The sequence below is a fragment of the Aythya marila genome, assembly GCF_965140915.1.
Source record: "Aythya marila genome assembly, chromosome: 4".
NCBI lineage: Eukaryota > Metazoa > Chordata > Aves > Anseriformes > Anatidae > Aythya > Aythya marila.
Genome location: NC_139045.1, coordinates 5791831 through 5819580, shown reverse-complemented (window position 1 = coordinate 5819580; position 27750 = coordinate 5791831). Strand labels below are relative to the sequence as shown.

Sequence of the window (27750 nt, the reverse complement as noted above, 5' to 3'; positions counted from 1 at the left end):
AGCAAGGTGGTGGCTTAACCCTCTACCACACCATACCCATGAGTGCCAAGACAGCAAAAACTCAGTGGCAGCTATCGTGGAAGCCTCTGCAGAAACTTTTAAGTTCCTTCACGACCTTTTAGGTTGATCCTGGATGGGTTTGGCAGAGCAAAGGAAGTTTGTCGCCACGAAGTGGTGATTCTTTGATTCAGAATTGCTGCTTAGGAGAAACAATCCAGTATTTCAAGTCACCTATGTAAGAATTTTGTCTTGACCCTTCGCTGATGCAGTCATGTTGCCCAGTGATGACTGTGCTAAAAGAAGGCTGTTTTTGATCTACAGTAGCTGAGGGCAAAATAAGTCTGACATATGCCTTTGAAAAATGCAGTCTTGCATACGTTACATCCAGTTCCACTGCTGCAGACGTTTGGAGGAATTTTAGCAAGAAACAAACCCTTCTGAGTAGGAATCTGCTTATGGTTACAAACATTTGATTTACAAATTTTTTTTACAAGCCAAAGCAATATCAAAATTAGGATTTACAGGCATTATTTTTCCAGAAACAGTCTTCTATGTGACAGAAGTTCTTAGTACTTACAAACATTTAATTAGATTTTTCTTGAAAGAGAGAAATGCTACTGGACCAAAGTTCTTTTCTTTTTCTTCCAGGAGCACATGATCCTTTGCAGGTTTGCAGATCAGACAGCTGTTCAGCTTCCACCCGAACGCAGGCTAGTAGGTATGAATTTCTGCAGCTGCTATGTAGACTATTGCAGTGTTATTAATATGTTGCTTTATGAAGAAATAGTTTAATGTTTTATGAAATCGGGGTTTCTTCACATTTCTCTCTATGCTGTTCTGAACTATGATACTGAAAATATTTTATTCATTCTGAATTATCAATATGAGCTAGAGGGTTTGCATTCCACTGAGTTTCATTGCCTTTCCACTTTCTCCTCCACTCCCAAATCATTCTATAAAAAGGGTGAGGTTTTTGTAAACTTTACTGAAGTCTTTCTGTTGCCAGTCCATCTTGCATTAAAAGCACTTCTGTAGGTAGTGATTTGCAGTCTGAACCCTTTGTCCTGCTTGCGATAACTTGTTTAGAAGGGCAAACATCCATGCCAACTGGAAACAACAAGGCTACACTGCAGAACGTGGGCTACTTTTGGTACAGACAGGCTTCAGAGCATACAAACCTATTTGTCCCACCTCATTACATTGGTAGAAATGTTAGGGAAAAAAAACTATAAAAAAATCTTTTGTGTCAGAAAAGACAGAAGAGGCTGGAAACTCTAAGGGTTTAACTCTCCATCCTTGGCTCACAAGAAACACTTCCTAAGTATATTAAAGCAGAAGGAGCAAATAATCACTGTGCTTTTTTTTTTTAAAAAAAAACTTCTTTTGAAGAATTTGAATTATCTCCTATATTCACTGCACAAAAAGAAAATAATACAGATACTAAGATAACAATATCTATTTTATAACAAACTTGTCAGCTCTTTTGCTATCATCACAATATTTGTGAACAAGAAATAAAGTCAGTCTTTAGTTACCAGCGTAGCACCCCATGTTTTTTCCTGATGCTTACCAGGTGTACTGAAAATTGGAAGAGGACTCAAACATTTTTGAAAGGTTGTAACTTTTGCCTACTCTCTCTTTGAAACTGCAGTTTTTCATCACAAATGCAACTTTGATGTGCTTTTCACTGACAAAAAACAACAACAACAACAAAAAAAGAACAACCGTAAATCCTATTCTTCCTTTCTGTACAGGAAATGTCATTGCTTTTTCTGTTCTAAAGAGTGTAATATTGTTTTTAGTTCCACATAACACTAGATTTCATTGAAGACCATTGAAGACCACTTTTCTGTTTCAGATTTGAAACTGCTGTTTCAAAACCTAAACCTTAAACTCCTACAGACACTTCCCAGGTGCATATCAGAGCTATTAATGATACATGCAACCAAGTTCTGTATAAATTCAAGGGAGAGAAATACACAATTACACAGGGTAGTTTAGGGTAGGGACAGGATATGAGTACTCTTGGGTATTATCTTCATCTCAGGCCAAAAATTATATTTAATTATGCAGTTCTTTCAAGGAAAAGACAGAAACATTGGCTTTGAGTCTGAAGCAGGACTGTGTCTTGTTCATGACTCAAGAGTGTATGACTATCAGCAATTAAAATGTTTCAGGGAGGTGCTAAATTTTTTTTGCAAGAGTTGCAAACTGCTGAAAACGTTATGTGACAAATTCTGTATTTCAAAACATAGAAATCAATTAAAATGAGTAAACAGATAAAACCAAATGGCCCTGTCAATTTATCATGGCTGTATCATAATTTTTTTAAGAAAAAAAACAAAAACAAAAACAAACAAACCAAAAAAAAACCTTGAATTTTTCCTTCCTCTTTCTTTGCAGATAAATCTGAGATAAGGTTAATTTCCATTAGTAATTCAGTATTTTTGTTTATAAACAGTTACCTTTGTGTGGTTTCAGATCAACTGGATCACTGTTCTGTATTTTATTCTTTCATTTGATAATCAGTATCCAAAGATTTTGAGATTTTAGATGAAACTACAGTAGGAAAACAGTTACAGTTATAAAGGAAGTAAATGCTTAGCAATTTTGAGAGCTAAGGGAAAAACTAGCCATTTTTTTCTTGTCACTTTTACGTTAATGCACACATTTTTCTGTAAGTTCTGGGAATACTTCAATAATTGTGCCTATTGGGTTTCTCTATGTGTATGTAAAGAGTTAATATTTTTTCTCAGGGTCATTGCTAAATAAGGGTTACAAGACACAGATGTGATTTAGGACTATTAATGACTGCCTATTTGAAGTACAGATTAACATAGATTTTTTTAAGTAGATTCGGAACTTGTTCTGTAGATAACATAGTGATGCGTTTTCCTGACATTGAAGTGCATGTTTCTGGTAATGTTTCTATATTTTTAGATTTTCCATGCTCTCCTTTGCTCTCATTTTAGGCAAGCAGTGTATGGGGCTTGTGGATCTCGATCGGGCCTGGGCTGCAGAAGGAAGCAACTACTCTGTCCAAGTTATATCTATGGAGCCAGAGAGCTGTTCTCCAAAGAACAATATGTTTGTGGGCACCCCGACTTAGAGTGTGAAGCTCATACTTGATTTGAAGTCGAACATAAATCCTCAGTGCGTAACAACATCCAGCAGATCCAAGCATAGCTGGGAAGCAGACATCATGCATCTTGAACCCATTGTGTTTGGAAAAGGAAGCAGCATGAAAAGTTTTAGAAAATGAACTGCATGCAGGGAATTATAGCTTGTAATGTGTCATTAGGCAACTTTTGGTGGTTCTTGCTGAGAAGTCTCTACAACTGTTGATAGTATCCCATCTGTCTGCAGAGGTTTAGAAAAAAGGTGGTCTTAGAGAAGGGAAGGTGATTCTCTTTGCAGTAGAGCTGTCTTGGCTGCTTCAAAATTGTATTCATGTTCAAACTTTCATTTGTGCTCATGGGCAGAGCAGTTATCAGCCAGTTATGCAGATCACTAGAGGAACAGATGGGATTTATGGTGTTAGTGAGGAAGGTTGTGCGACAGGTGGTGGCTTGATTTCACTAAAGAATTCCATCCTACTTCAGCAAGATTATTTTTTAGTAAAAGTTTTTGAGAATACTTTGATCATTGTTCTGTATATAGAAAAAATGTACTCTAACCTAATAATCCCTTTAAAAATGATTTAAAATTTTATCTTTGAATTTTACACAGTAATTCTGTAACCAGACAATTGAAAGTGAGTATTTAAAGAAAGAAAACCCTTATTTCTCCATCGACAAGATAATAGGAGCTAGTGATGATATCAGCAAACAGCTACTTCACTGCCACCTCTACTAGTTGAAGTGGATTGCTTTCCATTCTTAAGAGACTTGCTGTCAGATGCAATTTTTAAGACCAGCTTGTGTCTGTACACACATTCTTCATTTATTTTTATATTCAATTTAAATTTGAACGAAGTTGCAGTTGTGGAACCATTTGAAAAGGTCAACAACAGACTTGTTACTGTAAAATGAAAATAAATATTCTTCTGTGCTTTTACTAGTAAACAGTTTCCTACCCTAGTTTAAAATTGTCTGTTAACACTAGTACAATGGATAAGAGCTTATAACAGTATTTTCCCTGTATGATTGTGGGTTTCATACATTTGCAAATTTTGCCATGGAGTAATTTAAATGTATCTGAAGTTTGGTCAGCGTGTGTGACAAAAAAACAGCAACGGGTATTGGAGGGAGAAAAAAAAGGATCCCGAAATGCTTTATTCTTCATGAAAGTTCTCTCTCTAAAAGATCTATTTTTTTTTTGTTGTTGTTTTAATGTGAAGACTGAAGGAAGCTGCACACTTATTTGGAAGCACAAAGGTAAGCAAGTTTGTATTAAATGGTACCTTTAACCTGAGTCCTTGAGAACGATGCAGTACTTTTCCTGTAACTTTTTTAGTTAGCAGGAGGAGCTGGGAGCTGGAAGATTGCATAGCAACATAGCAAGTATAAAATACGTGGCAATACCAGGTGTTCCTGGAGGTTTCACCCGGAGATACGCTTGCTCAGTGAGAACTCAGGTTTTTAAGTCAGAAGTAAGTCAAATCTGAACATTATCCAGGTAGTATGTTTGTGAAGAAGGAAGAACTTATCAAGGTCAGATAGGTGATTGAATCTTTGCTGTTGATGGTAAGGATTTTCACAAAGCTTTACTCTGCTCTGGGCAATGGATACTAATGTGTGTCTTTTAGGTATGGTGGTGATGTGTATTTGACGTGTTCTATTATTATACAGTAATAATTAGCTTTCAGCAGAGCAAAAAACTGTGCTGTTACATGATTTGAAATTTCTACAACGTCCACCTCAATCATCTGTAATTTTTTTTGATCTACCAGAAATCAGAAAAGGAATGCACTTGGGATGTGCCATAGGAAATGTGTGCCGCTGAATACAAGATGAGGGAAAAAAAAATGATTTTTTTAAACAGGCAAAACTCTTTCTTGGAAGCAGAGGTGGTGCAGGAGCTTTATTAGGGCAGGTGTCCAGCAGGTTATTAGATGTTTAGGTCAGTTAGGAAAAATAGCTAAAGCTAAACAAGAATCCCAGTACCAATCTCGGTTATTTTTGTTTACTTTTTCTTTTTTTTTTTTTTTTTTAAATACCTATTTTCATGTTAGTGAGCTAATTTCCCATAGGTGTGCATACTTGTAACCTAAGTGAATTATTTTACATTGTGACAGCAGACTGGAAAAATCCCACTGATGCCATGAAAATCTGCCACCCCACATAGAATTGAGCTTCAGAGGGGAAAAAATAAAAAGGTTTATAGAAGAAAAAGTAGAAAGAACCGCAAAAGTAGCGTTGTGTTTTTATATAATGTGACGTTCTTGTGTGACCTTACCACTATGGGCATCAGTGGGCTCTTGTTTCCTTTTTTCTCAGGAGGACAGAATCTTCCTCATTTCTAAGGATGGAGTTACCTTACTACGGCTAGTAAAGTCTGATCTATGCTTGTGGTGCACTGATGCTTTGTTTATTGAAAACTGAAGAGAAGCAGATGACAAAAGTATGGAAAGGAGAGAGCATTTTTAACAGGTGTTAACAGGTATTTTGCCACAGATTAAATTACCACTCGGTGCCATCTTTTTGCTCTAGAAACGTGAACTCATATTAGTTTTTAAGGTACATTGATCTGTTACATTTCCATATACATAAAAGGTATAACATGAACAGAGGCCAAGAATTTCCTAAGCAGCATGACTGGACATCACAGTGCCAGGAAGTGAACAATCATTGTTCTTCCCACAACTTGTTGCACACACAGCTAGCTTAATGTCCAAGATGCAGGCCTGAATACTGTTTGGTCCCACTGGGATGAGCTGTAGGGTGAACAAAGTATTGTCCTAACATAGTCATAATTTTCTGTTGTCTCGCCTGTATTGTTTTACATTACCCTTGGAGCCAGTAATGCTGGAAAAAGCAAATTTGTAACATGAAGCTGATGACCAGATTGCACTGATCTCATCTGTATGTTAAAGTTAGTCATCTGTGTGTACATGCATCTTTATTTTTGTTCTTTCCTTTCTGTCTTTATCATATTATCTGCTTCCTTGGTCTTCTTCCAAGAGGTGTTAGAATTGCAGTCTTTGGCAGAGGTGGCAGTATACAAGGGGCACTCCTGGTAGGTACATTGTGCGCCCTAATTTCCTTGGCTTTATCTTAATTAGAAAAGAAAAAAAGATATGGTGTTGTTATTACTATGCTAAACCAGTCTTTTTTATTTAAATTAAAGTTGCACGTTGTCAGTATTACCCATCTATTGTTCTTGCCAAGATGCACGTAAAATGCTTAATTCAGAAGGTCAACATAAATCTTAGGTGGTTGTTTTCTGTTTCTGTTGCTTGATTTTCAGCTGCCTGCTGGATCTGTAGTTTGAAAAGGTAATGCTAATCAGATTTTTTTTATTTTATTGCTGCATTCCTAGGTGGCATTCTATGTTGATGTTTTCATTGAATAATTAGAACTGTGTAATCGTGTATATGCCTATATAAGTTTGTGGTCTCTAAGTAATCTGCAGCAAAATGCCATACAGTTGATTTTGAGTTTACATGGATAATCGTTTGGCTAGACACCATCAAGAAAAAAAAAAGCTAGAGGAGCATTACTTAACAAAAGATAACAGAACGTCTGAAGTGTTGGTTTAGGCACTCAGACTAAATAGTGTATTTGTCTGCAGAAAGCACAATTCAGATTTTCCTTTAAGCCTTCTCAGGTACTGCTTTCAGTGTTTTTGCCTAGGAGCATTTGACTGTCATACCAGACTCCTCATGTACAGTCTCAATCTAAGCTCCTGTCACTTTTATTACTTTTTTTTTTTTTTTGTAAAAAAAAGGTGTATTGGTGGGACAAGATATCAAGCATGTACCTGCATACGTATCTGGCGTCAAAAATGTTACTGATGCCTGGTGTCAAAAAATGTTATATGCCTCTTCAATAAAAGGAAGCCGATCTCAGAACTTTCTGTGCTCAGACTTGCATTTAAACTACCTGTCATGCTTTCAGTTCAGTGGCTGTTTCTTAGCAAACTTCAGTTTCCTACAACTATCATTAAAATACATTGCATTTCCTAAATGAATAATATACTGTGATTATATGCAAATGGTAAAACCGAAACTAAGTTCATTTTCTTTGATTCTAGCTTTTATTCACACATAAATTAAATGAATAATGAAGTGTCTTGTTGTGCACTCTTCTCCTAAAAGTGCATTTGTCAAACACCTAGACTTTCAAAATTCCTCTGATAAGCCTTCTGTGTAAGGAGAAGTATTTAGGCTAGTTGTATAACAAATCACTCAGGACATTTCTAAGTGAAAACAGAACAATTTTTATACTTTATATATGTCAAGTGATGTTTCCTAACTTGTGACTCAAAATTATTTTACTTGACTGTTTGAATTTCTTGCTCTTTTTTCAGCGGTGCTTGTAGAACACTTCAGTTTTTGCAAAGTGAGTGATAGTATTGGAGGTTTCCTTGTTAACTGATTAAATAATCAGTGATTTTTGGAGAAGAAATTATTGCTAATGCTGCGCTCTTTCCCCTTCAGACTATTTCACCTGACAGTTGCTGGTCTTTCATAAGTTCGTACAGCATCAGCTGTGATGAAGCCATTGAAACAGGTCTGCTAAATGATACAGTTACACTAATAAAGAATATAAATATTAATTTTAGCATTATTTTTTTTTAAGGAAAAAGCTTTTCAGTGTCATGTAGAAACACGAACCTGATATGTCAAATGAAATTTACTTTGAATTAGTCTTGTTTCTTGGTGACAGCCCAAGAGTAACTGTATCTCCAGTGCTCGTACGTTAAATCTTATTTCCAGGAGGTGACACTGCCTCTGACTTTGCCTGGTAGATTGCTCCAGCAGTTTTACTATCACATTGATTGTGATAAATTGGTCATTCTTCCTTGAGTGAAAGAGTTCCCTTGAATTCTAAGCGTTAGGATGACACTTACTCAAGATACATGAGGGCTGAAGCCACGGCTGTGCTGAAGATGGTAACTCTCCATGATGCATCTCCAAGATAATAGATTTTCATCCACTGACTTTAACGTGCATGACACCTGACTTATTATTTTTATGTGCTGAGACCTTTCTATATTTAGACCTCACTATTGCGGGTATTTGAAAAGCTTTAAGAGGCTGCTATTTTAAGAACATTTGAGCTAGTTTCATATGTTAATAGTAATCTTTTTTTTTGGGGGGGGGGTTAAAATGACGTTCTGAGGTTTACTGAGATTTGGCTAATAGAATCTGTATACTATACTGGAGTTGTGACATCCCAATGAAAAACTCTTCATCTATTTTACGTTTATTGGGTTTGAAAAACAGCAGAAATCTTCTGCAATTCTCTAAGCTGCTGAAGTAGACATTCACACAGCAGAACAGAAAATGGGCCCAGAATGCAGAACTTGAAGAAAATTATTCAGTGTGAGCTCTTTGTTCTTTCACAGACCCAATAGAGCTGGTAGTTGCAGAGCAGAGAAGACATGCAAGTGGCATGGGTCATAGTTTATGTAAGTACCAATGCATAATAAAGCAATGATGTCCTGAAGAGGTGTACCAAGTGTCCCCAGTCCAATAGGAAGCATGTTTGCAATGGATACATGATTATTTTAGCACTAAGGAAGCATTTCATGGGCATGAGATGCTGCACGTGTATATGGGCCAAAACCATGTAAGACGTATTGCAACCCAGTTTTATCAGATCTACCACAAAAATGTTAAAAAAAATAAAAATAAAAATTGAGCCACATCCTAATCAAAATACATGGATAAGCCACTTGCTGAGACCAACCTTTACTGTTTTTCACTTAACAAATCTGAATGTTGGATGCTGCTGCTGATGTGGTGATATCACATCAGCACGATGTCATTTGTTCACCTTTTCAAATCTGCTGTACCCACACAATTCTCTGCCACCTATGGTTTGTTTAATTCACAGCAAGTACACGGGAGCACAGAAAAAACTTTTGCCAATTTGTATCACGGCTGATACTGCCTTTTTTTTTTTTTTTTTTTAATTTTCCCTTCTTTGCCATGGGCATCTCTGAGTTTGAAATCCATTTGTTAACATTGGTGCCCAATATGGTATTAGTAAATTGCTGAAGATTGAGTTACATTTATTGAAACTTAGAAAAAAAATCTCTGTTCTGCACGTCTTCAGAATCAGAGTGCAACTAAATGAGTTTGAAGTCAGGAGAATCTTATGTATGTGAGAACTAAAATAATTTCAATAATTATGTTGTTATATGTGTGGTTGCAAAATTTGGGTAAACCACTGCAGGCTAGTTGTAAAAGGATTAGAAATAGATGCAGCATACAGACAAAAAGGCATTTTCACTTCTTAGCTGTGTTTCTTTCATATGCTGAAGCCAAGGTCTAATTTTAGAAAGTGTTATTAATATTTCTTTGAACTCTAATTCATCAAAAACATTAGTTCACATTAAAATGCTTACACTTCTTTCAGTCCTAAGTAATTATCACTTTATCTTTCTCTTAATGTGCTATCATAGCACTCATTTTTATTTCTCCCCCCTCTTTTAGTGCTAGCTTTCTAACCCAGATTGTTACTCTGGGTGTGTTGGAGCAGCATTCCGTGCATATTTTTAATTGTTAACTGCTTTTTCTGAGCATTAAAGTGTCAATTTAAAATAACATGCTGGTGTACTTAGTGCCCTTTTTTTCTAGTACATCATTGTTGTAATTTTTAACATTTTTATGAGAATTTGGTTGCTTTTGCTGCATTTGTAACCATAAATGTAATTTAGCATAACTAAAAATGGAGGGTTTTGAAAGAAATTTATTTCCAGATGTATGAAGATAAAGTGAGTTACTATGAACTGTTATGGGTATCACCCTGTATTTAGAGTTCAAACGCTTTCAAATATTGCAATATAATTCTCTTCTACATTAAAGAGATGCAGCCGCCCAGTAATGGACAGAAGAGGCGAAGTCAGCATCATAACGTGAAAGCAACAAAGAGGAAAAGGCAGATCTAGATAAAACAATGTGAGAGTAAGTTCATCTTTGCAATAGAACAGAAAACTTAAGTTAGATTTCCTTTATCCCCAGCATTGTCTTGATGCCCAGATTTTGATGCGTTTCTCAGTTTGTGTTTTTTTTTCCTTAGGATTTCAGTAATTTTCTTGACCCCAACACAGTAGCATATCAGAGACCTTGGCATGACTCCAGTTCGAGGTGTACCGGGCAGATATTTTGGAATGGTTAAGGATTGATATGCCAGAACAGTTGTTCCTAAAGTAATGCTGCAGGTAAGGAAAGGGAGAGAGAATTTTGGTGCTTTTAGAACTTGTGCTGAAAGACGATACCTGTTGTTTAAGGAGGCTACAAAGTTAAATGGAAATGATTGACTTGGCAGGTTTGAAGGCTTCCAAGAGGCCTTGCTCCATAATTTTCCCAGGGATGGAAGTGAGGGTGACCTGCCTGGAGCTGCTTGTGTTGTCCTTCTTGCTGTAAGAACTGTCTTTCTGAAGTCATTGGGGAAGCCAGCCCTCTGCTGGCTTCACAACCTGTCAAAAAGCAGCCTTGTGAAGATTTCAGCCAGCCTCTCAATACTCTCAGATGCATCCCATCTAGTCCTATAGACTTGCATGGGTTACAGAACAACTTCGAAGAAGGGGAGGCAGGTTGTGGCTACGGTATGATGGGAAATGTTAAACCTGGAGGAAATTAAATTTTCTGGTGTATGAAATAAACATGAACAAGTCTAGAATTCACTTTTAATTTACTCATTAAAACAAAAACACTACCACCAACAAAAAAAAAACACCGCAGAGTAGCTATGCCACTGAAGAACATCTGATTTTTATCAGATGTTTTAGCCTAATATTTTCAAGACAGCCAGGGTACGTTTGGTGCAAGCATGTGGAGAGGAGCAGTGGGGTGTAAAAGTGGAAAGGGAAGGCTGAGCTGAATGGAGGATGGTTATTTGAGATACTCCAGCTGTGGAACTCACTCCCTCTAGCAATTTTGTTTCACTCCCTCTCCTCCCCTCCGCCTGTTTCTAGAGAGGTTTTTCATCTGGTATTTCCTGGACTGTGGACCATTTCTGGGTTACCTATGGCTTTTTGAACTGCTAGATGTAAGAGCTGCCTGTGTTTTTTTTTTTGTTTGTTTGCCTTTGTGTGTTGTGTGTTTTTTTTTTTTTTTTTTTTTGATGACAAGCTGACCTACTACTTGGTTGCATTAAGTTTATATAAAAATACATACTAAACACATGCAGGAGGTCAAGAAAATCATGTAGGTGATTTTAACAGCTTACATACAAAGAATTGTATTGTTTTGCAAAGAAAATACAAAAGTGGTGGTCTAGGGTAATGTAACCAATTCAGGGCTTAGTGTAGAGCTGTGAGAGTACCAGTAAGTTTGCAAGCTTTGAGGTAAGAGTTTTTATAATGTGTGTGTTTCTTTGTGGCATCTCTGCTTAGCCAGTGGAATTCCCCATCGCAGACTCACCGAGCCAAGTTTTAAATCAGGGCTTTAAATAGCTTTTTTTTTTTTTTTTTTCTTTTTCTTTTTTATAATGAAGTTATCCATAGTTAAAATAGACAATAGTGAAGGATCATGGGGGATGGAAACCTCATGTTTTAGAACTTAGGCCAGAAACTTTGAGACAACTGCTGCTTGTTTAACAACACTGTCACTTCTTTCTCTGAGGCCTCCAGTCTGGACCAGTATTGGCAACCAGAAGAATCAAAGATCTGAATCCCTGTTGCAAATCCCAGGTGCCTTCCTTTCACCTGAGGTCTCCAGAGATTCCTTAAAATCAATTTTTATTCTTTCAACTTTATTTCTTTTGTGAATAGATACTTGATTTCATGCTCATGCTGTGTTACGTTTCCTGAGGTATAACGTGTATGTGTTGCTTGGCTGATGCGAGCTGGTAACTCCTGGTCTATCTGACTGACATTGCTTTCTTAAACAAAATCACGTAAGTTGCCTCTGAGGCCGGGAGTTGTAGTAGGTGTATGTATTTTTGCTCACTGGTTTTGCATGCTTTTAGCTAATTTTGTAGAAATAGCTAATGCTTGGCACCATGAAGGTTGTTTTTATTAATCTGGCGTGTTCCTATTCAAATACCCGTTTAATGTGGTCACCGACTATAGAAATAGTTAAACAATACTGTAAATGGCCATGTTGTCTTTGTTAGGATGATTGCTGACACACTGAATTCTTTTCATTAAGTAATTTGACCGCAACCATCTCTTTACTTTGGAAAAAGCAGAGGAAAAAGCTCTAGCAAATATATTTTTCTCCCAGTTTTCATATTTGCAGTGCTTGTATTGGGAGATATAATTAGAATTTCAGGATAAATTACCCAAGGTACTGGATGAAAATCAAGACTAAAATAAACATTTAATTCCTCTTTTTTGCCTTTGACCATTACACGCAAACATTTGGTTATAAATTGATGTCTCATCCGTGTTGGAGTAACATTTCATGTTCAAAGTAGGAATCTGGAAGAGAAACTTTTTAAAAGTGATTTAAAGCAATTATGCAATTTGAAACCTTCAGTTAGTTTCTGAATCTTTATTACAGTTGGATTACTTTTATATGCTCTGTAATAAATACCAAAAGGCCCTCAAAAATAAAACATGCTCCAGCTGAATAATCCTTACGGGGAGAATTTCCAATTTCAGCTCCTGATAATCTTACATTAGCAGGATATCTGTACACAATTAGTAAATATAACAGCTCCTGTTACAAGAATAAATACTATTGACATGTATGCTCTCAATCTGGAGGATGTCACTCCTGCAATTCATTCAATGTTAGCACTTACCTTGCTTGAAAGAAGAGGGAATGTTTAAGCTGTGAGGTTAACACAGCTCCACTCTGCATCCTAATTCAGAACTTGCTGCTGTATCACCAGAAAATTTAGTTTAAACATTTTTCAGGATAGTCAGTCTCGTGCATCTGATCTTGAAAAATGCTTTTGTCTTTTTCAAGATCATCTGTTAACCATGAAAATATAGGCATACATGTGCACAAAATCGTTGTGATTTAATACCTGCCTCCATCTACAGAGAGGAGTCAATGCAGTGCAGAAAGCAGTTAGAGGAAGTTGTTAGCTATTGCTCTCAGGCTCTGGTAGAACAGTAGCACTTCTGTGCCTAGATGATCAAATGTACTAGACTCGTGCCTTACCTGAAGCATAGCAGGGTTTCTGTAAGTGCTGTCTGTCTCCCCTATGTGCATTTTCCACATATTTAGGAAGGTTAAAAAAATGCCTTTCTTTGTTTAGTAATTTTCTGTTTTGAACCAAGCAATCTGAAGCTGCAGTTGACACCCTTGAAACTGAATAGAAAGAAATAATCCAGACCAGAAGATGCTAATTTAATTCCAAGCTGAACTTCAGAGCCCGTTGTGCTGTCAGCGTGAGAAAATCAGTCAGGCTCCTACATGCAGGAGGACTCTGTAGTATCTCCATGACCTGTCTGCTTAATGAAACATCTTTGTAGCGCACCGATGCAGTGTTCTTTGGGATTGCATATGATGTGTAGAATGGCCCTACAAATGTGCGCACACCTTACTTTTTATTCAAGTCAGCGATGCTGTTGATGTTGGAGAAACGATCCATAAAGTAAATGAACTAAAAGTTCGATACAGCTAGGTTTGGGCTCAAATATTTCTTGGTTTGAGCCCTAAAATGGTGACCTTCTGGGAGCCAAGAACCAGAGATTAGCATTTTTAATGTCATGTACAGTTCTAACAAATCTGATGTTTTAAGTGGACTTAATTTGATTGCTTCCTGATTTAAGATGCTTTAAAAGTGTTCCTTTTTTCTTTATATGGTCACTGCTTTTAGCTTCATTAAAAGCAACAACTGAGACATATGCAAGCTTGCCAGTCTAATTTTCTGGTGGGCAGCTGACATTCTTTATCTGCACTCACAGGAAAAATGACAGCTCATTTATCTCTGTAGCTTCCCTCTGCCATGGAGAGCTGGCAGTTTGTGAGTTTGAAGATTAACAATTACACTATTCAGATCATTGCAAAATATTTCAGAGTATTTTAGGCTATAGTTCTTGAAAGAAGGTAGAGCTTTTTATAGGCACTTTCTTCTCTGTCTTCCAGCTGTAATATTTCCCCTACTTGAGCAAGCACGGTTACCAGTCAGTTATTTATGAATTAGAAGTAAAGAGACAAGAACAAAATACTTTTTTGTTCAAGAGACAAGGAAGAAAACACTTTCTTAAATGTGGCAGAATTCAACTCTTACCCCTTTGTGCTAGCTTCATCTTCTGCCTGTCCATTAATTATGTCGTTAATTCTGTTACCTGTGGATTCTGCTATTTAAAGCTTTACAGGGCCCTCTAAATTTGGACTTTTTTTCGCTTGTCCTAGAACATTTCGATGTGGTCTGCAAGCCAGATCTAAAAACTGTCAGCAGATTTGCTCCAGCCTCTTTCTTAGGTTTTCCCTCTCCTTTCACACAAGCAGTCACATTTTGTTTTCTGTTCCTGAAATTTTCTCACTTTTTCTACTGCAGGATATCTTTATTCCTGACGAAAAAAAACTTTGTCTGCAGTTCCCAGTCCATCTCAGCCAGAACTACGGTACTTCTCTAGCTTATGGAGATCTCAGTTAAGGAGAATGCTGGCTCATTTCGACAGTTGAGGCACGTGTCCAATTGTATGTTAAAACTGAGCCCCAAATTTATCGTCTCCTCTCAAAAAGTATCAATACAAACCTGTAGAAATGTTCAGAAGTGTTGTTTAGAGATACTGTTTTTGAATATACAGCTTCAAAAACATACTACAAAGCAAATTTGAATGTTACTGCAGTGTTTTAGCAGAGTCAGTAACTGTTTACCAGACCTGTAGATAACCCAGAAACTGCTTCATTTCCTTTCATACTGAGCACTTAAACCCATCGTAAATCTTTTGCATCCTCTTGTCTCTCATAGCGTATTCTGAAGACAGGAATTCCATGGACATTTTGAAGTCTCTCACGTCCTACCTAATGAAAACCACAAATAAACCCTGTAATGCTGAAAAGCATTAAAAGGCTTGCAGCAGCTATACAATAATCACCATACCAGCCACGTGCTGTATGCAACTGTTGCTAGATTGTACTTCTATTGGATCTTGTTTTGGTTTTGACTTAAAACATATGAAAACTTTAATAATAAAAATGGTTAGTTTCACTGAGGTTAGTAGAGCTATGTATTTTACAGAATCTGGGGACCTGACCCAGGATTGTCCCAGTCCATTACCATTTAAAAACCTTTGCTGACATAATATTGAACTATTTATCTTATGTGAGGGATAGACTCTGCCTATCTCCATTGCAGTTGGGGCCTGGGGCTCTTGAAGCTCTTTTATATTGGAGAGGATCCTGTCTATCTCTTTCATTGCCTCTGATATTGCACAAATTGCTGACTTTGTGGTAACTCTTCCACTTGGTGGTGCAGCTCTTCAGCATCCACACGCCTCCTGCAGGAAAGAAAACCTCTCCCAGCCTTGGGGCATTCCCTGCAGCATGGGACTTCCAGAGCTGCATCTACTGTCCTAGGCTCTGTTTGGGTTGTATGCTGGCAGGGGCAGCTGCTCCAACAGCTGCTGGGGTTTTTCTGCTCATATTTGATGGGTTTTGAAAGGCGTCTCCATGGTATTTAAGTAGTTACAGCTGAATGAAAAATGACAGCCCAAATGAGAGCGGGGAGGATGCAGGGAGGACAGAGCCAGACTCTGTTCAGTGGTGCCCAGTGACAGGACAAGAGGAAGTGGGCACAAACTGAAATGCAGGTGGTACTGTGTGACTGTCAGGAAAATATATTTTTATTATTATTTTTTTTAAATCTACGAAGGTGGTGACTGAGCAGTGGCACAGGTTGAACGGAGAGGTAGTGAAGTCTCCTTTCTTGGAGATGCTCGAAAGTCCTCCAAACATGGACCCAGGCAAGCAGACCTATGCAGCAATGCTGGAGCAAGGGGGTTGGACCAGGTGACCTCCAGAAGTCCCTTTCATCCTCAACCATTCTGTGAAACAGCAGTAGAAATTATCGACTGTCCATCTTAATTGAACTGTTAAAAGTTCTTTTGGACACTGCAGTTGCATACAGTTGAACAGAGGAGCTTGGTCAATCGTTATTGTAATTACCTGAAAGCTTTCCCTTTGACTAGCTGTAATATGTTTCCTGCCTACTACCCCCACTTGCCCCACATCTCAGGAATTAGGAATTATGCCCCACATAGGAATTATCTGCATGGCAAAACAAGATGGAAATTAAAGAAGCAATTCAATGAATTAGACAAGCCCATTTTTTTCTGGAGAACAGCAATGTAAACGCCTTCAGGTCGGTAGGTCTAAGTCGATTTATCAGCAACCAATATGAGAAAATGCATCTCGCTACATAGCTACAGCTCAGGCAACTGAAGTTGCAACGCCTGAAACCAACTGAAACAGAAGGAATGCCAGAACCCAGAGTGATATATATATTTTAACCTAATTTATTCCATCTTTACTGGAGTTTACACAGCAATTCAGGTTCAGTATGAAAAAAGAAAAACAATCCAAAGAATCAGATGCAAATAGTGCTTGATCACTTTTTCCCTGGAAAGGCATTGTCAGACAGCGTACCTGTATTAGTGTATGGGTCTGCAACTTTTTTTTTTTCCCTTCCTGATATTGGCAATGAGTCTAAGACATGGAGAAAAACAAAGTTATAAAAACAGCGTGGTAGTCAAGGCTGTTTTCTTAGGCTACTGTAAATCATTTCCTTCTGGTTCTGCATCTACCACTGTATTTCTTGCTGTTAGGAGTGTATTTCATGGGCAGAATCAATTGAATCCATGCTGTGCCAGATTGATCTCATTTTCTTCTTTTGTCCAAAAGATGATTCTGATAACTTTTCAGGCTGATGTACGGCTGTTCTTTTATGTTAAAATTCTTAAGCAGTCGAAGAAGCCGTAGCTTGCAGTCTGGACACATGAAGGTTGAGCAGAAGGAGAAAACTCAAGTCTGTGATTATTTCAGGTAACCTACAAAACAGCCTGCTTGCTTTAAATTAGCTTACATTAGAACTGTGGTTGAGAACATGTCTTCATGGAGATCCCATCAGTTAACGTTGCCTTTTTCTTTTGTTAAAGTCACAGCAGAAAGTGTGAGGTTAAGTTTGGTTTCAGCTCACGTCCTTGTGGTTTTGGGATTCTTAACAGCTTTTTTATTGTTATCTTCTGTAGGACATCTGTGGCTCTTCCCCCGTTGTGTTATTCTTTATATTTTTACTTTGTTATAGATAGTAATTTGATGACTTGATTTTTGCTTTTTCTTTAAGAATCTGTCAGCAACCTTTAATATTGTTAAACAGAAAGTTTTTATCCACTTCATGCCCATGAAAAAGGCAGTAAACTGTTGATTAGGGGTGTTCCAGACTGTGTGTTTTTTACCGTGTAAGTAATATTTTTTAATTGCTTATCATCCTAAACAGCTCACTTGTGCCTCAGTTTTCTTCTCTCATTTTGACCACCAGGTTTGCATACATACAGCTCACAGAGGTGATAATGAAATATTTAGGTGATGATGCATTAGTGATGCATGGAACAGTTTTCTTGCATTGAAGTGTTTCCTTTCCAGAGGAAAGGAAACGGTGTCAGGCACTGGCTGCAGAGTTTAAAACTGGACATGGGTATCAGGGAAAGGTTCTTCACCAAGAGGGTGGTCGCGCACTGGAACAGGCTCCCCAGGGACGTTGTCACAGCACTAAGCCTGTCGGGGTTTAAGAAGCATTCAGACTGTGCTCTTAGTCATATGGTCTGAATTTTTGGGTAGACCTGTGTGGTGCCAGGAGCTGGACTTGATGACCTTTATGGGTCCCTTCCAACTCGGGTTATTTTATGATTCTATGGGGAGCTGTAGTACAATTTGCGTAACAAGCCGTAAAGCTATAGGAGTTGTGTTGAATTCATCGTGTTAAGGGAACAGTAGGGCCTTACAAAGATTGTTTGGAAAACCCCTTTACAGAAGTATGACAAAGCTGTGCTCCCTAGGAAACAGCCCTGCATCCTTATCACTGAGCCCAGCTGGTTTGTTGTGATGGCTTTCCCAAAGGCTGACTGAACTACAGCAGTGAGCGAGAGCTGACCCACCTGGAGCAGGCAGTAACGATGCTAATGTACTGTTGGAGGCATTTTATTCAGTGCTGACGGAACAAAATAGCGTGTCAATCACTTATTCAACAGATTTCTAACGCTTTCTTCTCTTCCTCTGTTTTTCAGACAGCATCAGAGGTCATATGCACGTTTTTCTGCTCAGTCTGTGAAGGCATTCACAATTGTTTCTCTTGGATGCAGAACTCATCCCAGTTCTGCCTTTGTGACAGCCTGCGAGTCTGGATCAATGGAAGGTAGTCCATAGTTTTGTTCACAAAAAAAAACAACACAACAAAACACAAAACTTCTCAAACCCATGTTCTCCAACAGTGGCATCCCATTCATTGCTAGCATTACTGAGAGCAGCAGGGTGCACAAGGCTGCTCTCAGTGCAGGCAGTTTGCCATAATTTTGTAAAGCTGGCTGTGCTGTCCCTCACTGTACTGATGAAGATGTCTCTTACAGAAAAATCTGCACTTGATGTATTCAATCATGGTGTGCTTCAAGCGAGGCTAAGTAGAACAAATTCCTAATAAATAGGATAACATTAAGTTTGGGGGATTATAATTCTTGTCCTCAATGAAAAACACCTTTGATACAAGAATTGATCAAGTAGCTGTATGTTCAAAAGATATATACAAAAGGGAATAAGGAATTTTACTGGGCTTTGAACAGAAAATTGTTTATTTATAGGGGAGAAGAAGTACAGCTCACGCTGTAATGAAATGCAGGAAACATCAACACAAATACCACTCACAGTTTTAAAGAAGGATTTTGTACAAACATGAGAAGGATGTGTTGAAAAAGCCTGTTTCAAAAAGCAAATAATTAGTAAGACAAGATGCAAGATCTGTACAGAAGGCAATTGATACTACAACATTTGATAGTTTTGATGACTTTACCCTTTTAGGTAAATTTACTGAGAAAGAGGTAGAGTACCAAGATTTAGCTGCAGTTACTGGATCTTCTTGATGCCTCACAGTTTTCTTATTAGGGTGGCACTGACAGAGGTTGTCACCTAGTGTATGCTTGAGATAATACTACTTTTAAGTATATTAAGTATTTATCATACTTAACAATGTTAAATTTGGTTGAAAAGCAGAATTTCATCACCCAAAAGAAAAGTAGTGACATTGAAAGTTTCATAGATAATTTGGACTTTTTTTTCCCTTTTTTTTCTTTTTTTTTTTCCCCCAAAAGAAGGCATGTTTTAGCATCACAAGTGGAGAATACGATAATGTATGCCATCAACTACAGACTAAGTACACCGTATTTTACACATGTGCCATAGTGTGATTTAGTGACTTGGGATAGCGTGGTATTTGTGGTTAACTTAGCCTCAGTGAGGCTGGAATACTTAGACAGAATGATGGATTTGTGGTTTAAATATGAAATTGGAAAACAGGAGGTCTGTTTCTGCTTTGATGACAGATGACTTGATTTGTGGGAAACATCACTTTCTGTTCCTTAATGTCTGCTTATGTAAACTGAGAGTCACAGAAAGTATGGCTTGATTCAGCTGAATAGAGGACTTCATTAATATTTGTAATGCATTTTAAGACACCAAAGAGGAAATTAATGTTTAAAAGGGCATTTTGCTAGAGGTAACTAATGCCTCCCTCAAAGAAAAGTTACTTGACCGTAGATTGGCCAAAGGTGGTGTCTGCTACTACTGCATTTATGTCTAATTTACAGCTGCCTGTAACAGTGAAGATGAAATTTGAAGTTGCTTCTGTATGACTTGTCCTATCAACCATATTCTACCATTCATAATCTCTACCAATATTTGTCATTCTAAAATACCCACCACTGGTATCTCTTCAGCTCTCTTTTCTTAATATTGCTTGTCTAGTCAATACCAGAGAGTATTCCAGAAGTTCCCCCCCAAGAAAAACCATCCACAAGGAATATCTTAGAAACCTCTATTTAGCTGAAGTTTTTAACCCTGAGACAGCCTGGACATTCAGCCTACTCCTACTGAATTAAAAGAAAGTGGTGTGCATGCGGAACAATTCCCTGGCATAGAAGGAAGTTCTCTCTAATGAAATGAACCTGTGTGAGCATCATTTAATTATAACTGGGTTTCTTGTTGCTTACATTCTTTCTTAGTTGATGGTACTTACAGTAGCAGTTAAATAATGCTGTAAGCAACTTATGTAATGAAGTTTAACACTGGTGTACTTTGGGGGGAGAAATACCAGCTACTCTACTATGTGGTATATTGAACATACTCCTGCATGCTTTGCATGACTGTACAGTAATGCTCACCATTCCAGAAGCAGTGGTTGTCACCACCACCTTTACCATCCCTAGGGCTAGCAAGCCCCACTCTTCAGAGCATTTCCCTACTTTCTGCTTTCTTATCACCAAGTGCATCAGACTCTTCCTCTGCTCTTAATGTAGTGTATCTTACCTTGTTAAGAAAACTTCCCTGACATTGATAAAGCATTGCCAAAATAAATGAATTCATAAATGGTTGGATATTAGTCCCATCGATGGGTATGGAAGTGTAACATGTGGTCTTCCAGCATCTGGTAATTTATTTTATTTTATTTTCAGGCTGATATTCCAAAACAAATTGTAAAGACGGCAGAAGTTAATCAACAGCAGACATGCCTAATTGAAGTAGGCACCACGTCCGACCAGCACACTAGTATTAACATACAAGAGTGCCAAACACTGCAGAGGAAATCTGAAATACTGAGTGCAGGCTGGAGAGATTAAACAATCTTATTACCATTTGTGAGTATATGCGCTTTAAAGGAGCAGCATGTGCTTAAAAGTTGCTTATTACTTAAGTACCACTACAAAATGCAGAGTAGTGTGAATGGATTTGACTTTGACATGTCCTTTTGGACATTTGAGGGAAAGTGTCAGGTTGCCCTAGACCTTTATTCACAATGAAGTTGAAATGTTGTTTTAGGCGCCTGTCCTGAATTTGGTTGCAGTGTAATTTGTAGGCATTTTCCTCCTGTGTGTTGGAGAGATGCAACCAGATGCTGGTACCAGAGAGAAATCCCTGTTGCTATCACATGTAGGATTTATTCCTTTTGCCCATAAAATCCTGACAATAAATTTATTCTGCAAGGGCTGTGGGATGATCCCACATCACGTATGTGAGTGGGGGAAAAATGTAATCAATCAGTCAAGAGCTGGAAATCAACTCTATATTTCAGCAAGGATCTAATCTCAGCCAGATGCTCTCCTGTCTTTCCCAAATGCTACTGCGTTATTGCCTTCAGTCTTTGGTTATCAGCTTCTCCTGATGTGGATGAAGGGAACAAAGTTTGGTCTCTGCTGTAGTTTTTGTCTCTAGCTAAGTCGTCCACAGGGGTTTGCTATCCAAGCACAGGTAACAAGCATCTTGCAGAATCATCAGTTCTTGACAGTTTTTTTTTTTTTCCTGTGTCTGAACAGTGTTGGGTTGAGACTGTGGACAGAAAGCTTAGCACAGGGAAAGTATGGTCCTGAAAAGATGACAAAGATTAAGTGAAAGAGAGGAGGGCGATAACCAGCGATAAGCGGTAAAACTGCTCTGAGAGAAGGTGTAATTTTACAAAGCTCACCAGCACAATTCATACTTTGTGCAAAAGCTCTGTACTGTTTCCGTGTCGCTTGAATATCTGTGTTTTGAAGGTGCAAAATGCTCTGAGCAGAACTCCCAGCTGGACCCTGAAGCCTGCAATCTTCTTTCAGGAAGCGGGCATCTCAGTGCTCTGTAAAGTGTTTGGCTTTGTGGTACAGCGCAAAGTGGAAGATCTTTCTTTTCGGGGTCTGAGCTGTAGCCTGACCCTTTGTGAGAACAGCTGATGAGCCTTATTAGCCCTGACTCGGGCACAAATCAAAACCACTGCTGCAATGTGGTCCAAGCTATTAGCCCGTCTGTCTGCGATCAGAGAGACCTCAGAGCAGCCTTGACCCTAAGTTGGTGACAAGTTTTCTTTAAAAGTGTCCCTCAGTAAGTCTCAAAAGTTCAGAGAAATGAACTGGCCCTGACTGCTGTATTTTAGGGTTTTTGTGTAGCACACAGCTGGAGTGACCACTGGTGGTGGTGGTGTGTGGGTCATGTGGAAACTTGTTGCTTGTTGGGACAGGGGCTGGGACTCTGTCACATGCCAATATCGGAGAGCTACAAAAAGTATTTAAGCCATAACAAAACACCACAAACCTTGCAATTCTCTTGGAAAGCATTTTACTAGGAGAACTTAGGCGGGCAAAAGAAGGCCACATCGTTACCCTTTAACATTCCCACACGGACTCCGCTCCGGGGGGGGGGCTGCCTGCCTCACCTCAGGACCCCAAAATCACCAACCTCTCCCCAACCCGTCCCCCTTTCTCCCCGTCCCCCCTCAGCCCCCTGGCTGCGGGTGTCCCCGGGGCCGGGCCGTGGAGGCGGGCGGCCCGGAGGCGGGCGGCCTGAAACCGGGCGCCCCCACCGGCTGCGGGCGGCGCCGCCGCCCCTCAGCAGCGCCTCCTCCGCACCCAGGGGCTCGCTGCCGCCGCTCCTCAGCTTTCCGCAGCCCGGCCGGGGTCGGCGGCAGCCGGAGCCCCCTCACGGTGCCGCTCCCGCTCCCCGTCCCCTCAGCGGCGCCGTCCCGGGGCGGCGCGGCGGGGAGCCCCGCCGGCCATGGAGCTCTCCCTGCGGCTGCTGCTGGCCTCCTGCCTCTCCCTGGGGGCTGCCGGGGAGTTTGACAGAAGGTAGGAGCCCCGAGGGCACGGGGCGGCGAGCGGGGGGCGCCTCGGGCACGGCCGAGCCGGAGCCGGAGCCCTGAGGGGAGCCGGGCGGCGGGGTGCGAAATGGCGGCGGGGGGCTCCCTCCGTCCAACCCGTCCCATAATCGGGATTAAAACCGAAGCGCCTGGCGTGCTGGGGAGATCAGATCGCTTTATTGACGCCTCGAGGCACTGGAAACGAGAGGCGGAGGAGGCTCGCAGCTCAAGTTTTAACGTGAAGCGAGGTGAAAGGGAAGGCTTGGCGAGGCTGCGCCCGGTGCCGAGCCGCGTCAGGTGTAGCGGGGGCGCCGCGCGGGATGCTCCGAGCAGGGCTGGGACCCTCCGCAAACCTTGCTCCCTCGGCTCTGCTCCGCTGCACTGCTGCTTCGCTCCGTGTGTCCTTAAAAAGCATTAACAACTCCCGACAATACTTTGGAAGTGCCTAGGACCATGCTCTCTCTTTCCTTGTTGCGTTTATTCGCTCTTGCGCTAGCTCTCCTTTTGCATTTATACGCTTTAACAGCACGAGAAGCTTTAGTTTTGGTTATATTTTTTTTCCTTCGGTGAGAAAATGTGACGATACGCTGCGAAAAATATCAATGCTGAAACTCTGTGATGGTGTTTTATTTCCCATCATAGATCCAAACTTCTGGGATTGCTTAGCCCTGTGAGCGGCAGCAGTGAGCATATTGCCAAACGTGAATTGGTTCAGGCTTTACAAACTTACCCGAATTATCTCTTCCTTGCCTATAGCTGTTTACAATTTCCGACCTACACGCTATTTTAATGACAGGAATATCACAGACTCAACTCAGAGCAGTTCTTGTTTACCACAAAAACCTCTGTGCAGGAAAGATTATTATTATTATTTTTTCTCATTTGTTTTTCTTAATATGGAACGGTTTCAAAACATTTCACCAGACTTTTTTTTGAAATGTCTCATTCAGGTGGCCCAGACAAATAGTCTCTTCCACAGGACTGTGCCGCTTTGGAAGTAGAATTGACTGCTGCTGGGGCTGGGCCCGTCTGGCTTGGGGACATTGCCAACGTGAGTACCATCGCTGCTGGGGCTTCTAGTCACTCCTAGGAAAGGCTTGTACACACCTAGTCCTATCTTTCACATGTTCACACACAGTTTTATACTGCAGGGCACAGGCTTTTGCATGTGTGAGTCTGATCTACTTGAAAGGATGTTGTCAGGCTAAAATTCAGTCTATTATTAACAGTTCTAAAACTGATTGCAATCAAGGAAGGTAAACTTTGCTTAAGGCAAGGAGAATGTGTGAATTTTTATTTTGTTTCTGTTTCGTTTTGTCCTCTGGCCTAATAGCATGACGTAACACCACAGTGTCATGTTACAAGCAATGCAGGCAGGAATATTTATATCCAAGAAGGAAATCTTGAATAATTGGCATTTCATTTAAAAAGTTAATGGAAATATTCAAATTGATGCTAAGTTCAAATGTTATTTCAGTAACTCCCAACTAAGGCTATATAAATCAGCCTGACAGCATCCTTTTATTGGGTCACACGTGAAGAGAGCATCTCTGAGATTTTCACATCTATTTAGAATCCTCAATATAATTGCAGGGTAGTGAGATAGATAAGCCCTCATCATTAACAGCATCTTCAAAAAGTATTCTACGGTGGCAGCTAGAACTGTGTAGAAGCAAAAAGTGTTAGGACTGTCACAGAGACCTCAGCTTGTTAAAATTATAAGCTTTGATTCTGGGAACACTGGCTCATGTGCCTAACAGTACATACATGAGTGATTTCCCCAAAGCTTTTGCAGGAGTAAACCTATAAATACTGGTTCTTGCTTTTCTGATTAAGATGCAACTGTCTGCTAACTAGATGATTTTCCGCCAAGCCATTTTTAAAGGAAAACAGGTATTGAATTATTAGCTGCATAGTCTGCAGGACAGTGATTATAGGCAGGCGGCTGATAGAAAGACAAAAGACAGAAGTAGCATTGGCAATGCAAATAGACTCTCAGCAAAGGTTTTGTTCAAATCTGTAAATAGCAAGACCATCTCCTTCCTTTCCAAGTGTGTTAGAAGCCCCCAGTGTTTAATAGGTATATAAGATGACTGGTTAAAAAAAAAATTAAAAAAGCTAGGCAAAGTACTTTTGGAATATAACATACCTGCTACCGTTTTCAGACGTGAAGTTCTCAGATCAGTATCTCAGCCTGTGTCATGAGTCATTTTGATTTTTAGAGCTGGGGTTGGTAGCAGAAATAGTCCTTTCACTAGCATGAACATTTATAGAGAAGGAAGGAGACTGTGAAGTAGGTTGATTGAAGCTGGTCCAGAGATAATAGAATTTATGTCTGTCTATTATAACACACATTTGAAAATTGTTAAGCATTTAAAGATTTGAGGCTACGAGGACTTATCTGACAAGTATCAATAATTTGCACTGAAAAAATGTTACAAAGGCTGTTACAAAGTCTGATTTGGAGTTGCAGTTTTTGTAGTCTTGGGAGATGGGAATAGCGTAAAGTGATACTAGCAAAAAAAAATCACAACTAAAAATCAAAACTGAGACATAACATCCAGAGAGTCTTTTTTTTATTTTTTATTTTTTAGTCTTTGAATTTTCTCAGTAAGGTCACTTGCAGTGATTTCCAACTTTTTCAGGTACCATAAATGTTCCTTTTTTAAGGCTAAAGCTAAGTGAATTCTCATCTCCTTCTACGGTGCCTAAGTTCATTACTTACAGATTTGTCCTCCATGCACTTTTCCAAGGAGTGCAAAGATGGATTTTATGTGGTCATCTCCAGTAGCCGGGACCAGACTTTGACAGGAATACAGTTGTCATTTAGGTGTACAAATATTTTTTTCCATTTTTCTTTCACCCAGGTGCTGAGATTTTTTTTTTTTTTTTTTTATCGGAACTTGCTGTTTTAGAGGAGTCCTAGACATCTGGGTGAAGACCTTACTCAAAACTTAGCTGCTCATTCTAGTTCTGAAACGGGAGCCAAGCTCCTAGAAAAATAAAGCAAGGAAGCCTGCCCCAGTTGTGGGTGGTGAAAATTCCAGTCATATCACAGAGGGGGAGATTACGCTAAATGAAAGTGAATCTTCCTAGTGCTGGCAGCCAAATAGAAAATCTGTAGTCAGCTCTCCACCTTGGGAATGTGGCAGTCAGTGTGAAGGATTAACCTCACACGCAAGGCGGCATTCGGCATTCCTGGCCTCAAAGGCAGCCTTGAGTGCTTTACTGTACAAAGGGATATCACTGAAAATTTTCCAGAAAGCCAAGTACACAATTGTTTCTCCTGCTCTATGGGGAAAGGCAAGCCTCTTAGTCCTGGCCCAAAGATAAATGGCGTAAATTTTAGACTTTCTGTACTAAGTATATGTTTCCTTTGCCATTTCTAGAATAAATAGTATTTATGCAATGAAAATAAGTATAGGGTCAGACTTAAAAATGATTAGTGAGACCCAGTTTAAAAGTGAGTCCAAAAATGAAGCAGTAAATATTTAGGCAACAATGCTGAGCTTTTTATTAGTGGGATTGAACTGCTATAATCAAACTAAGTGGTTTGAATCATCCTTGTTATACCTGCAAGTGTTGCAGCACATTTGCACTCTCACCTGTTTAGTCATTCATCATCTGCTGCGGATGCCCCAATCGCTTTTGAGTTTATCCTACCAAGAGCAAATGTAAGGTGAAAGCAGTGCTGGAGACAGCGAGTAGCAAGATTAGAGGCCCGATACATGGCGGAGTTGTCCCAGATTAGAGTTACCACACGGCCTCTGAGCCGTGATGAGCCACAGGCAAGCAGTTGCAAACACACTTGGACACATTTCCTGCTGCCCAGCTGAGCTGTGCTGGCTGCTCCACCAGGCACGCGTGGGCCTGCCGCATGCCCACGGCTATCGAGGAGAAAATTGTTAGCTTAGAGCATGGTGTAAGGTGATGGTTTAACTGTGAAGGAGGGTTAAGTCTGTGTACATCAGCTCTAACAGGATAGGAGTGTGGCTCAGCTGACGAGTGGTAACTCATTAATTAAGCCATGGTAATGCCACGCTCATGATCTGTAGCCCATCTGTAAAATTGCAAATTGAAGCTGAATTGTGCTAGGTAAACCTGCTTTGGTGAAGCCTGGCGTATTTCCTTTTATGTCCCTTTGACATATGGGTGTACATGCAGCGTAACTGTGCTTAGTGCTGCTTAGTAACATAAGTCAGCATAACCCAGCTGTCTGTTTCACTCTTACAAACATGCAGGAAGAAGTCAAAATCAGGCCCCTCCTTCCATTTATACTCCACCTTTAAAACATCCTCTCTCCTGTTAATAAATTATACCAGTCAAGACTTGTAGGTGTAAGGAAGTGCATGTAGATCTGATCTCTCTAACTCACTACCAAAGCCTGTCAGTATCAGCTGTAACAGCTCATAGAGATACTGCCTCTATGGTGATATAAAATTGCCTTCCCAAATGCTCCTGGCTGCTTCAGCAAATGCACTTAGAAGGTGTCCCTCCAACTGAAATAATCACAAATTTTGAAACATGTTGGATTTTTTCTTCCTTGTGGGTTATGAACACCAAGTGAGATCTGTGTTTAGGCAGCTAGATCCATTTTTAGATTGATATCAATATAGCCATATTTTCAAAGGTGCTGAACAAATGTATCTCAAATAACTTCACTGGGTTTTCTAAGTCCTTGTAAATCGAGTCCTTGTAAACCGCTGTAGCGAGGTGGGGGTTGGCCTGTTCTCCCACGTGCCTGGTGACAGGACGAGGGGGAATGGGTTTAAGTTGAGCCAGGGGAGTTTTAGGCTAGATGTTAGGAAGAACTTCTTCACTGAAAGGGTTGTGAGGCACTGGAACAGGCTGCCCAGGGAAGTGG

At 39.7% G+C, this 27750-nt stretch overlaps 2 protein-coding genes across 3 annotated transcripts in view; both read left to right on the top strand.

The window, feature by feature from the left end:
• Nucleotides 1–4050, top strand: part of GSTCD (glutathione S-transferase C-terminal domain containing) — a 69885-nt gene extending 65835 nt beyond the window's left edge. The window contains exons 12-13 of the mRNA XM_082758647.1: nucleotides 649–718; nucleotides 2973–4050. Coding sequence (XP_082614773.1) covers nucleotides 649–718; nucleotides 2973–3109 — 207 coding nt within the window. The 3' untranslated portion in view covers nucleotides 3110–4050. The remainder of the gene's footprint in view (nucleotides 1–648; nucleotides 719–2972) is intronic.
• Nucleotides 4051–22614: 18564 nt separating this feature from the next.
• Nucleotides 22615–27750, top strand: part of NPNT (nephronectin) — a 48429-nt gene continuing 43293 nt past the window's right edge. For both annotated transcript variants that reach the window (XM_082759772.1, XM_082759771.1), the window contains exons 1-2: nucleotides 22615–22875; nucleotides 23837–23937. In XM_082759772.1, the coding sequence (XP_082615898.1) occupies nucleotides 22805–22875; nucleotides 23837–23937 (172 nt within the window). In that variant the 5' untranslated portion in view covers nucleotides 22615–22804. The remainder of the gene's footprint in view (nucleotides 22876–23836; nucleotides 23938–27750) is intronic.